The sequence below is a fragment of the Sorex fumeus genome, unplaced genomic scaffold (assembly GCF_029834395.1).
Source record: "Sorex fumeus unplaced genomic scaffold, SorFum_2.1 ptg000043l, whole genome shotgun sequence".
Taxonomy (NCBI): domain Eukaryota; kingdom Metazoa; phylum Chordata; class Mammalia; order Eulipotyphla; family Soricidae; genus Sorex; species Sorex fumeus.
This window is the reverse complement of record NW_026606100.1, coordinates 44,451,819-44,464,684: the sequence shown is the minus strand read 5'-3', so window position 1 is coordinate 44,464,684 and position 12,866 is coordinate 44,451,819. Positions and strand designations below refer to the sequence as shown.

General features: G+C 38.6%; 1 protein-coding gene across 1 annotated transcript in view; it reads right to left on the bottom strand.

The window, feature by feature from the left end:
* ATRNL1 (attractin like 1) overlaps window positions 1–12,866 on the bottom strand; it is a 788,116-nt gene that overhangs the window by 514,453 nt on the left and 260,797 nt on the right. Inside the window, exon 22 of the mRNA XM_056120591.1 lies at window positions 5,688–5,782. Coding sequence (XP_055976566.1) covers window positions 5,688–5,782 — 95 coding nt within the window. The remainder of the gene's footprint in view (window positions 1–5,687; window positions 5,783–12,866) is intronic.

The window sequence follows — 12,866 nt, the reverse complement described above, 5'->3', positions numbered from 1 at the left end:
CTCCACATTTAGGCATTATTAAAATGTATAGTACCATAACAAGAATCCCAGAAAATACATTTAAGATTATGAAAAAATTCTGAGGCAAAATTATTGATATTACCAGTTATCATGGTAAATGAAAATAAATCACTCTTCAAGGATGTGGCTGGTTCAATGTGGGTAAGTTGAACAGAATAACACTATACAGAAAACCAGTACAGAAACTGTTCGCATGGAAGCACTGACTAGAAGTGATGTTTAATGGCTCAGAAGTAAATTTATAAAAGTGGAGGGAATGTATAAATAATTAAGGAAACTTATTTTTAGTAATAGCTTGCAGTTTAACTGGGTAGCCTTAACCAAAATCCATATTAATTTTAAATAGTTTGAAATTGAATGTCTTCAATTAAGAATTATATCATTAGAAATTAGAAGTAATGATGTCTCAGCATTCATTAGTGACACCTCTCATATAGTTTAGCATCCTTCAGCCTCAAAGAGCATGTGTCTGGGCAACTGGCTTAGACTGGACAAGACAGTAGGAAAGACAGCTAATACTCTCAGAGAACTCAAGGGTTTCTGAAAATCGAAAGAGGACACACAGGAGAGAAGCAAACCTGAACCATGACTACTTCTGAACTACACATATGACACTGTGGATAATGCTGGAGAGGACTAGTGACCACACCCAGATCCTGAGTCAGAAATTCCACTCCCAAGAAGCTTGAAATTACTATTAAGAAATCAATGATAAAGAATAAAATGCTGACATAAGCTGCAATGTGAACACCGGGAGCTCTGTAAGTCAGGCTACAATAACAGTACGCCAGAGCCAGAAAGAGGCAGAAATACTGCACGATCATACTTGCATGAGTACCAAGAATGCACAGTGTCATGCAGAAAAATGTAAGCTAAAAACTTCAGCTATCAAAGGCTAGAGATGGAGAAGGCTCAAGAGCTACCACTTTTTTGGTCTTGGGGGTCACACCCAGAAAATACTCAGAGCTTATTCTTAGCTCTGTGTTCAGGGATCACTCCTGGCAGGCTTGGGAGACCATCTGGAGTGCCATGAATTGAACTCAGGCTGGCCAAATGCAAGCAAGTGCCCTACCCACTGTCCTGTTGCTTCTACCCAGGATTTACTATTTAATGGATTCAGAGATTGTGTTCACATTGTTAAAAAAAAAATGTTGACAAACAGTGGTGGGTGGAATGAAAGTGTAAGCACACTTCAAAATTGTACACCTAAATGGTTAAGCAACTTTCATTTTTCTATAACCCACCGCACTACAGAAGAAGTCAAAGGGTATTATGATGTACTTATAAGAAGTTTATATCATATTAGGACCTGACATGTTATTTAAGTTACAGCTTTATTATGCCGAAAATTACACTTTAGTCATCTTTAAAAATTTCTACTTTAAATAAAAGTTAAATTTTATATTTTAAAAAGTTTCTATTTTAAAACACTTAAAAAATTTAAGTATTTTCAGAGATGGCAGCATTCTTTAAATCTAAAGAATAAGTAATAACATAAAATACAAACAAAATTTAAGAAACATGCCTAAGACTCATCTATCAGTAACTAAGTCATGGTTCACTAATAAGGTAAAAAAAATGTTTTTTAAAGAAATGGTGCATATTGTGGGAAACCCAATAAAATATTTTAGAGAAAGGAGGGTAGCCAACATCAAAATATATGTTAAATTAAGGTTTTATTTATTTAAAAAACTACTGGAATGGATGACATGGGCATAATAAGTAGATTAAAATAGTAAAAACTCAGCAACAGGAAGCAGAATAAGCCAATGGCAGAACAGGAGGTCCTAGCACTCATCCTTCCTTTCCCTCCCCGAGGAAAAAACCCCACTGCTTCAGCAATGTGCAAACCAAAATACCTTTCTTCGAAGTGAACATGACACAAGTCAATACCACTTTATTAGAGATCAGAATGCTGTCGCTTTATGCATGCCAGCACCTAGGAGCATCAGTGAGACCACGGAGTCCCAGAGGCAAGCAGGCAGCATGGAGCTACCATCCTCAGCCTCGCATGGAGAACTTCAGCATCCTTCCCGGGAGAACGGACTCTACCTGCCTCGCCCAGAACCAGGGAGGAAATGAGCAAAACGTGAACATCTGCAAGCAGCAGAGAATGAAGGAGGTCAGGGTGGCCCCTTGCAGCTGAAACAAGATGGGGAGATGAGTCGGGGCACATAACCCTGAGACCCCTCCTCAGGGGAGGAGGGAAATAGTGGAGGGGAGCATGCACCCAGCACCCTCGATAACAGTGTACTGTCCAGAGGGAGGAGTCGGGCAGGCAGAGACTGGCACACCACCCCGAAAATTTAGGAGGAAGAAGAAGAGAAGGGTTGGGCTCCCCGGGGCCTGGCCTTAATGAGAATGAGAAAGAATGAGAGAAACATACAACCAGAGATACCCCCAGCTCCCAACAAAGGAAAGAAGAGGGGAGGAACGTGGGGTCCATAGGACAAAGCTAGTCGTGCCCCTGCCGAGTCTAACTGTGCCGACTGGTGAAGGCACTTCCTGTGACCAAGACATGTACATCTCAGAAGTCCAGGAAGGAAACACACAGCCACATGTGTGAACGACAATGCAGAACCACACTGAACAGCGAAGGGTCAGAAACATGTGATGCCACCAAGCAACAAACGCATTTCCAGTAACTGATCTTAGGGAAATGAAGATCTACACTCTCCCGGCAAGGAATTCAAAATAGCTCCATTAAAGAAGATAAAGGAGTAAAAAAGAAACCACAGAAAGATAAATGAATAAAAAAAGAAATGATACACGAACTGAAAAAAAGAGTTTCAGAGACCGAAACCATTAAAAAAGAAGCAAATAGAAATACTGGGGCAGAATAATGCAATAACTGAACTTAAAATTTAATAAAGAGTTTCAAATATAAGGACTTAATGAATGAGAAGAAAGAATCAGCAAACTTGAAAGCAGATAATAGGAAATTACCAAAGCAGGGGGCAAAATTTGAAAAGAATGTGAATGAGTGGGTGAAGAAAGCCTAATGGACTTACGGGAGACCATTAATATATGCATTAGGAATGTCCCGGAGGAAGACAGGGAAGAAAACTTATAATAAGAAAATAATGGCAAAAATTCTAAAATAAATAATGATCAAAAATGTTCCAAATCTGGGGAGAAGAAAGGACATATAACCAAGAATCTAAGGGGATGAAAATGAGCCAGGATTCTATCCTCAGGAGCAGAGTACATGCCCCCCATGCTCTAGTTTTTAATATATTAACAATAAACTGGATGAATTCATCAAGAAGAAAAAATTAAGAATAAACTTAACCTGGAAGATAAAAGATTTGAACTTTGAAAATGATAAAAAAAATGGATGAAATTAAGACATGGATAATAGAAAGAAACATGATGCTGTTAAAAATCTGTATTACCCAAAACAATCTATAAATCCTATGTCAAAAATTCTAGTGGAATTTTTCACAGAAATATAACAAAACCTACATAACGATCCCAACAATTTTAAAAACAAAGCTGGAACATTGTATTTCCTGATTTAAAAATAATGTTTTAAAACCCCAGCAGTTACTACAGAGATAGTAACTCTGTAGTAACCACAGAGATAATACAGCGGGAAAGGTGCTTGCCTTACACACTAAGCCAGATACCCTGGATATTTCCCTGAGCCCCAACAGCAGTGAGCCTTTTTTGGAGAGCAGGTGTAAGCCCTAAGCACCGCCAGGAGTTCCCCCACTCCAAAGGGAAAAAAAAGGAAGAAAAACAACCAAAACAAACAAAACTACTGTACTTAAACCACATGGTCCTACATGCTGAGAACGTGCTGAAAGGTGGTAAAGCAATATGCATGATACCCTAGCTATGACCAGACTGTAAATAAACCACAGTGCCTAGGAAATAAAGTGACTTAGGATAGAGGCAGGAAGAGATAGGAAGTGGGGTGGGAATGAAACTGGGGACACTGGCAGGGGAAAGTGGACACTGGCGAAGGGATGAGTGTTGAAACACGGCATGCCTGAAATACAATCATAAAGAAATTTGTAATTCACAATGACTCAAAAACATCAACAGTAAAAATCCACAAACTCAATACACACACACATATGGTTGGCATCAAGAATGTCAGGTAACTGATGCGATGCAACACAGAGTTCAGAAATAACCCCCATGTACATGGGCAGCTAATCTTTGATGAGGGCTCCCAAAACAGATGGTTCAACAACTCTTCAACAACTGGATACCCATGTTCAAAAGAAACTGAATTCTTGCAGTCTTCATCCACCCAAGACAGTATAGCAAAAGAGGCCATGGACTGGCTTATAAATAATAGGAATTTCTTTTTTTCACAACTCTCGAAGCAAAGAATTTCAAGATAAAACTGCCAGCAGATTCACAGTTCATCAAGTCTCACTTCTAGTTCATACACAGACTTGAGCCAGAGCTATAGTACAGTGGTAGGGGGTTTGCCTTGTACACCGCCAACCCAGGTTTGATCCCCAGCATCCCATATGGTCCCCCAAGCATGGCCGGGAGCAATTACTAAGTGTAGATCTAGCAGTAACCCCTGATCATCACTGGGTGTGGCCCAAAAATTGAAAATTTATGTGTATATATATACATATATATATATATACACACACGCACACACACACACAGACCTCTTTTCACTGTGTCCACACACGGTAAAAGGGAGAGAGGGCATTTCTAGGGCTTCTTCTTTGAGTAAATCAAATCCATTTCTTAGAACTATATGTTCCTGACCTAATCAAGCCCCCACAGTCCCTCATCGCTATAGCACTAAACACACCAAACATAAAAACATAGTGCTTAATTTTGGAAGGATAAAAATGTTCAATTCATAGCACTTATAAGGCCTAGGGGACTGAGGGGACTGCTTAGAGAAATGGGGGACATGTTTAAGAGTGCTATCTTACAAATAGATGAATAAATCCTAGAATCTAGTATACTGTCTCATGGTTAATGACAATAACATATTAAAAGCTTAAAAGTTGCTAGGAGAACAAAAATCTGAGTCACTCTCACTATATAAAAGAAAGCTATGACAGAATTTTCATTTCATTTCTACAGTGATAACATACTGCATTACATAAATGTATCAAATCAACAAGCTGTGTATAGATTTTTTTGTCCCCAAGCTGTATATTTTAAGCTCATACAGCATAATATGTCAATTATATGTCAATAAAAATAATTTATATAAAGAAAAATCCAGCATTCATACCTCAGATAAGTCAGTGGACTTAGGGGAAAAAACACAATGAGAACGCACTAGTATCTAACTATATGGGAAAAAAATATTGTTAGAATATAGCATATTCTGAACTTATGGATTTTATTTTCAAATAAAACTACTCCCAGTTGTAAAGCTAATCACAAACAGAAGCACAGCCATAAGTATGAATAAATAATTGAAATAACATAATTTGAAGTGTAGGAATGCTTGCAAATTCTAAAATAGGAAACTCACAAATTTTCTGAATCACAAGTTTATCTAAGCTTTACAGAAAGAAAAAAAAAATGAAAAGGATTAGTGTATCTACCAAGCCCCTACAGTGTGATAATTCTCAGATGAGGCAAAAATACAATGAAAGATGACAACAGTTGTGTCCTGAGTTTACTATAATCACACACACACACACACACACAAAGATAAACTGCCTTCTCACCTGTTCTGGGTTTGCTATGAAGTTTATGGCAGTGTGGTGACGGTCATCTTCCTGTAATAAGCTGAATGTAAACTGATAGTCAATCAAAAGGCTGTCTGTGAAGGGAAAAATACAATCGAAAATGTATCTTGAAAACTTTGAAAACAACAGTCAGGTGATAACATACTGCATGTTAGTTTTGAAAACAATTATAACCTTTTCATGATATAAAAAATCTAAATTATTATCAACAAGCAACATAAAAACAAACCATAGATATTGAAAAGCTTCTATTTTTTAAATGATAGTAATTACTTCTGCTATCATTATAAAGGTTCCACAAACACTGCAAACATTCTGAGAATTACATGAAAGAAAATAAATTCATCCACAATCTTATCATGAGAAAAATAAAGATTAACACTTTGGTGAATTTATTCCAGTTAAAATTTTGTAGGTTTTTTATTGACATTTGCACCCTAGTTTCATATAACAAAAAATTATTGAAAATATAAATATCAATATCTTAAAATATTTCAACATAATGCCATTATACAGTTACTTGCTCACTTATTTTTGCAGTAATTTTTTTAAACTCTCCTCTATTTTTGCCTGTGATTTGCTTAGTTTTGTTTGGGGTCACACCAGCTGCACCCCTGAGTTGGCCATGTGCAGGGCAAACACCTTACCCATGCATGACCTCTTGGGACCCCTTTTGTGGTCACTTTTGCTCTCAGGACTTCTTGACTGACTAGGAAAAACATTTTACAGTAGTAAGTTTTACCAACTGATTAAAAAGAAAAGAATTAGGAGGAAAGTTTCACATTTATCCATGTACGTATAAAACCAAGGTGATTTCAATGTTATTCTGATTTCCAAACTTATTTGGCCTATCACCCCATTTCAGAAAAAAAGGTCAGCACCACCCCAGAAATCTACCTTTAAATGAACAAGGAGAAAAAACTCCCCCTCCCCCCCCCATTCCCCCCTTTCACACCCTAGAACACTATGAAGCCTCTGGATGGTTCCAGCACACACCCCCTGCCGGGAGGTATGGTAACACCCACTTTGGTAAACACCTTTAGAAGGCATTACCATCATCACACATAAAATAATGAAGAATTATTAATAATTTTAAATTGCCATCTATAATAACTTCAAATTATTTTACATATGACTTCCATTTTGTGATAATTTTCATGTTATGCCCTCGGTCCTTAATAAACTAAAAAAAAGTGCAGATGACATAACCTCACTGAGTTTACAGTAAAATCTTTTAGCATCGTTTTTCTGTTGCTTGTTGTACAGTGAGATCCAGCCTACATATTACCTGAATAATTCAGTGCAGGCAATACTCTGTCCTCAGGATTTACAAGAATTCTTGGATATGATGAGAATTATGCAATGCACCAAATTGCCCAGTTTCATCTGACTGCCAGGAAAAGCGGAAGAAAATCCAATGGGTGCCAGACACAACAATTAAAAAAAAAATTCTGGGATCGAAAAGATAGCACAGAGGGTAGGGTGCTTGCCTTGCATAGGGCCAACCAGGGTTCTATTCCTGGCACCCCATGTGGTCCCCTGAGCCCACCAAGAGTGATCCCTGAGCACAGAGTCCTGAGCCCAGCCAGGAATGGCCAAAAATACTAAATAAATAAATAAATATAAAATTAAAAATTCTGACCTCGTGCAACTTAAATTCTATTAGATGTACATTGAAAATTAGTAAATGACTAGTATATAGTATAATAAATGAGAAGTATTTTAGAGAATAATAAGCCAGTGAAGAAAGAAATTGTTATCAGGGTTGGAGAACTGCTATTAATTTTGAGGAGACATTTAAAGAAAAAAAGAGAGTAAGAGCATAAGTAGATAGAGAAAATGTAAGTAGATCAGGCAGAACAACAACAACAAAAAAACCTTAAATAAACTAAACACCTCAAAGGAAGAATAGGCTGTGGTAAGAAAACAGAAGACAGGTGACAATGACCTGGATAATGGCAGAAGAGGCAAGACAAACCGTGACTGGAAAGAAAGAATAACATTACTTGCAGCATAAAAAAGTTGAGAGTCCGAAAAAATCGAAAAGTAAAGGCTTAAGGACCCCAAATCAAGCAAAATGCCAATATTTTGATATAAACAAGAATCAAAGACAAATAAGAATAGGTCTTATTTGCTAGAAATTGGGGAATTAAATAAGAATATTAGTTTAGATGGTGTCAAGTCTGCATGACTCATTAAAATCCCAAATGCTACATGGAGGTCGAGCTGAGGAACATGGTAGAGACAGCAGTTCGGAAAGTACCTGCACTGAGCTGGGATTTGGGTCATGAAACTTCCCCCAGAGGATAAACCAATCGACATTGCAGCAGCTTCATTTGGGGTTTCTTTTACACCAAGCCCATAATATTTTTTGTTTCTAGTCAATTTGGTATCTGTCATACAGCTGGAAGGCCTCACTACATTTGGATTTGAATTTCCTTGATATAAGTGATAATAATTAGTATTGTTTTTGAGCCTGATGGCCATCTTCTTCAATGAAATGTTTTGGCAGTTTTTTAACCTTTTTTTTTATTATTTTCAGAGTTTTTAATTAATCATCTTTTTTTTTAATTTTTATTAGTGAAACACCATGAGGTACAGTTGTAGACTTACAAATTTTTGTGCTTGGGTTTCAGTTATACAATGATCGAGTACCCATCCCTCCACCAGTGTCCACTAATGGACACCATTAATAAATGGTATATTGGAATAAATAAGTATATTTTTGGTTAATGGAATAAATAAATAAGTATATTTTTTAAATCATATCAATAATATTTATGTAAATATAAAGGAAACTACAGTTCAGTTCCATGTTGGTACTGAGGGTCCCTGCTTTGTAAAAAGATAATTTCTCTACCACCACTAATCCCAGTATCCCTCCCACCCCCCATCCCCCCGTCCCACCCTGCCTCTGTGACAGGGCACTCCCTTTTGGGTGCTGTGGTTTGCAAAAGAGATGAATTGAGTAGCAATCATGTTCGGTCTATAGTCTACTTTCAGCATGCATCTCCCATCCTGGGCAGATCTTCCCAACACCCTTTATTTGGTGCTCCCTTCTCTATCTGAGCTGCCTTCACCCCTAGAGTGTGAGGCTGGCCTCCAAGCCATGGAGTAAACCTCCTGGTATTTATCTCAGCCATTCTTGGGTGTTAGTCTCCTATTTTGTTTAACCCATTTTTTGATGAGGTTATTTTCATGCGATTGAATTTTGTAATTATGGCGGTTATGAGTATCAAGATTTCTCACAAAATAAAAACTAGATCCACTGTATTACCCAGCAATTTCACTCCTTGATGTCTTTGTCAAGAATATAAAAAACACGAATTTGAAAAGATACATTCACATCAATGGTCACTGCATCAATATTAATAATATTCAGGATGCAATCACTGAGGTAAAATGGAGAAGAGATCTGTATGGTAATAATAGCTGGGGATCATCACACCAGACAAGATCTGAGGGTTAAAAGTAGATTAAGGGATATTCTTGATAACCTTTCAGTATCAATATTGCAAACCACAATGCCCAAAAGCAGAGAGAGAGACAGAGAGAGAGAGAGAGAGAGAGAGAGAGAGAGAGAGAGAGACAGAGAGACAGAGAGACAGAGAGAGAGAGAGAAGAAAAACACCTGCCATAGAAGCAAGCAGGCTGTTGGGGGTGAGGGGTGAGGGGTGTTAGGGGAACCCGGGAACACTGGTGCTGGGAAATGTACACTGGTGAAGGGATGGGTGTTGGAACACTATGTGACTGCATCCAATCATGAACAGCTTTGTAATAGTCTATCTCACAGTGATTCACTAAGAAAAAAAAGTTTTAAAAAATATTGATATTCAAGATATGCGCTAGTAAAGTACCTATTCAATGAGAGCAAGTGGATAAAGAAAACGCGGCGTCTACACACAACACAGTACTACTCAGTTCTAAGAAAATGAAATTCTGTCTTTCGCAACAACATGGAGGGAAGCTGGAAAGGATTATGCTCAGTGAAAGAAATGAGAGGGAAAATGTCAAATACCAGATGATCTCACTCACACGGAGGATACAGAGAAGCAAAGAAACAAAGTCGAAAGAAAAATTCTGAACGCTGATGGCAGACCTGAAGTCACCGAAGGCGAGAGGAGGAGACGGATCATGGGGGGCGCCAGTGAACTGTGGTGAGAAGAAACTGGTACTAGGGTAGTAGGTGTGAGGTGGAAAGGGGTAACATCTTTTCAAAAGATGGCAAACTGTATCCCTCAACTATACAGTCTTGTTCTGTTTTTTTTTGTTTGTTTGTTTGGGAGTTGTAACTGTTGGTACTTGAGGGTTGCTCCTGGCTCCATGTTCAGAGGCACTCCTGAGATGCTCTGGGGATTATGTGGTGCCAGCGATCAGCCCAGGCCTCCCGCACGCAGAGCGTGCACTCAGACCACCAAGCACTCTCTTCGGCCCCATACCCCATCCTTTAAACCAACCCTACCTCATAAAAACAAACAAACAAAAAATAAATAAATAAAATGGCATGTATGAGGGTAATAGGCTCAGTCCTATTTGGCTCCAAAACCCAACCAAACAAAAGCCATAAAAACACGTCATGGGGACCAGAGCGATAGAACAGTGGGTAGGGTGTTTCCCTTGCATGTGGCCACCCTGGGTTTGATCCCTGGCATCCATATGGTCTGCCTACCATCACCAGAAGTAATTCCTGAGTACCATCAGAATAAATAAATAAGTATACATTTTTTAAAAAATCCATAACAATATTTATGTAAATATAAAGGAAACTACAGTTCAGTTCCATGTGGGTACTGAGGGTCCCTGCTTTGTAAAGAGATAATCACGGTCCTCCCGTAATTCATCGATTTGCTCGAGTGGGCCCAGTAACATCTCCATCGTGAGACTTGTTGTTACTGTGTTTGACATATTGAGTACCTCACGGGTAGCTTGCCAGGCTCTGCCGTGCGGGCGAGATACTCTCGGTAGCTTGCCGAGCTCTCCGAGAGGGGCAGAGGAATCGAACTCGGGCCGGCCATGTTGGCTGCATGCAAGGCAAACGCCCTACCCGCTGTGCTATCGCTCCAGCCCAAAGAGATACTATTCTCACATTATGCTCCCCTACCATGCAAACAATCCAAGTTCAATAGACAATACTCCATAGGGACCACTGAGAACCACCAGAAGTGATCCCTGAGTGCACAGCCAAATTAGCTTGGTCAGGTGTGGCCCTCCAATAAAGTATATATTGGAAATATCTTTTATGTGTGTTTGGTTTTGATGTGGGGGCCATACCCGGTGGTGCTCTGCACTCAGAAATTATTCCTTGCGGAGCTTGGGAGACAGTATTGGATGCTGGGGACTGAACCTCGGTCGACCACCCATAAGGTAAGCAGCCTACCATATGTCTAAGAATGCAAAATATTAAGTCCCAAATGAGACTAATCCTATCTGGATTTGCTATAGGAAAGTCATTGTTCAAACAAATTTCATCTTATTTGGAACCAGGATAACTGTTACATAAATTTATAATTATTTCAGAAATTTCGAAAGCATTAATGTCAGATAACAAGGCATTTCACTTTCAATTTAGCATTATCCATAGCATTTAAGAAGATCTCTGTTACAATCTTATATTTACCAACTGGGTTATCTTATGAGGTTAATTAACCTCAGTGAGATGAAATTTCCTATCTCATAGGATTGCTCTGTAGGTTAATCACAATTGTGTCAGTGTATATTTGGTTTATAGAAAACTGAATCATAAAACAAAACATTCAGCACATGTTATTTTGCTTCCTTTATTTACCAAACTGTTCTGAGTGAATACTAAAAGATAACAAAAATCAAGCAAAAGTCTGGAGAGATTTTTAGACACACATTGTATGTCTGTAACTCAACTGAGAACAACTTTGTAATTCCTGGTGCTGTAATAAGATTGATTTTTTAAAAATTAAAGGAAAAAAAGAAGAGCAAGCAAAAAAGAAGTCTGGAGAGATAGTACAGCAGAAAAGGCACTTGCCTTACATGCAGCTGACCAGGATTCAACCACGAACACTACATGTATGGTCCTCCAAGCATATCTAGGAGTGACGGCTGAGCAAGAGCACCCGAGTATTACCAGGCGTGGCCCCCAAGCCCAAACACTCAAGCTTACACTCATGTATAAGTATACAGTTATATACCTTCATATAAAATTACATATTCACGATCACATATTCGTCACCTCAAAGGGTCCTAGAAGGTTACACATAGTTTTGACAATAATATCAAGAATAAACATAGTTTTAATATCAAGGTTAAACATAGCTTTGACAATAATATCAAGAATCCAAATAGGTTTTAAACAATGACATATGTATAATTTTGTGTTGGCAAAAAATAAATTTTCAGACCCAGAAAACTGCTTAGTAAATGATAAAATTTATATGAGTTTAAGTTCTAGTATGGTTATGGTCTTATTGCATTTTATAAGCATGACATGTAGTTCCAGGAACATGTCTCAGAAAATGACTGAAACCATTTATTATCACGCTCCGTTGTCCTCCCTGAACTGTTGAAACACTGCAAACAGACTTATTTTCAAAGTAAAACTTAACATTTTTACTGCCCCTTCACTCCCTTTGATGACTTCCCATTTTCCTTAAGACCAAACTCCTTACAAGGTGTGGAACTCAAGACATGATGCTGGTCCTGCAGACCTCGGGAACCTCTCCCCTAGCCTCTCACAAACTAGTTCTCTACATTTTCACATCTCCCACAAGACGCCCTGCCTAGCCACCGGTCAGCTGCATGCTACCTCCACGGATCTCCTTGCTCCCATCCTCACACCACCGTGCTCAACCACGCCCCATCCATGGCTTATCGGCCACATCAAGGCCCACTCATCCTTGCTCTTGCTTCATGCCATTCCTTCAGTCGTGGCACACTCTCTGGGCCAGAAACTAGGTCAGACTCGCTGGCAGCACACTCCCCAAGTATCTATAATTCTCATCAGAGTTCTTATGACAATAATATTTAGGTAATTGTATAATGGGTTTAATTTTCCCTACTAGCTTATAAGCTTCAATGGAGCAGAACCTGTTCTGTTCACTATAATATCCCCAGAGTCCAACAAAGTGGTTAGTCAATAAATAAATGTAGAATGAATAAACAAAAGTGAGCCAATGCCAGTAAGTGACA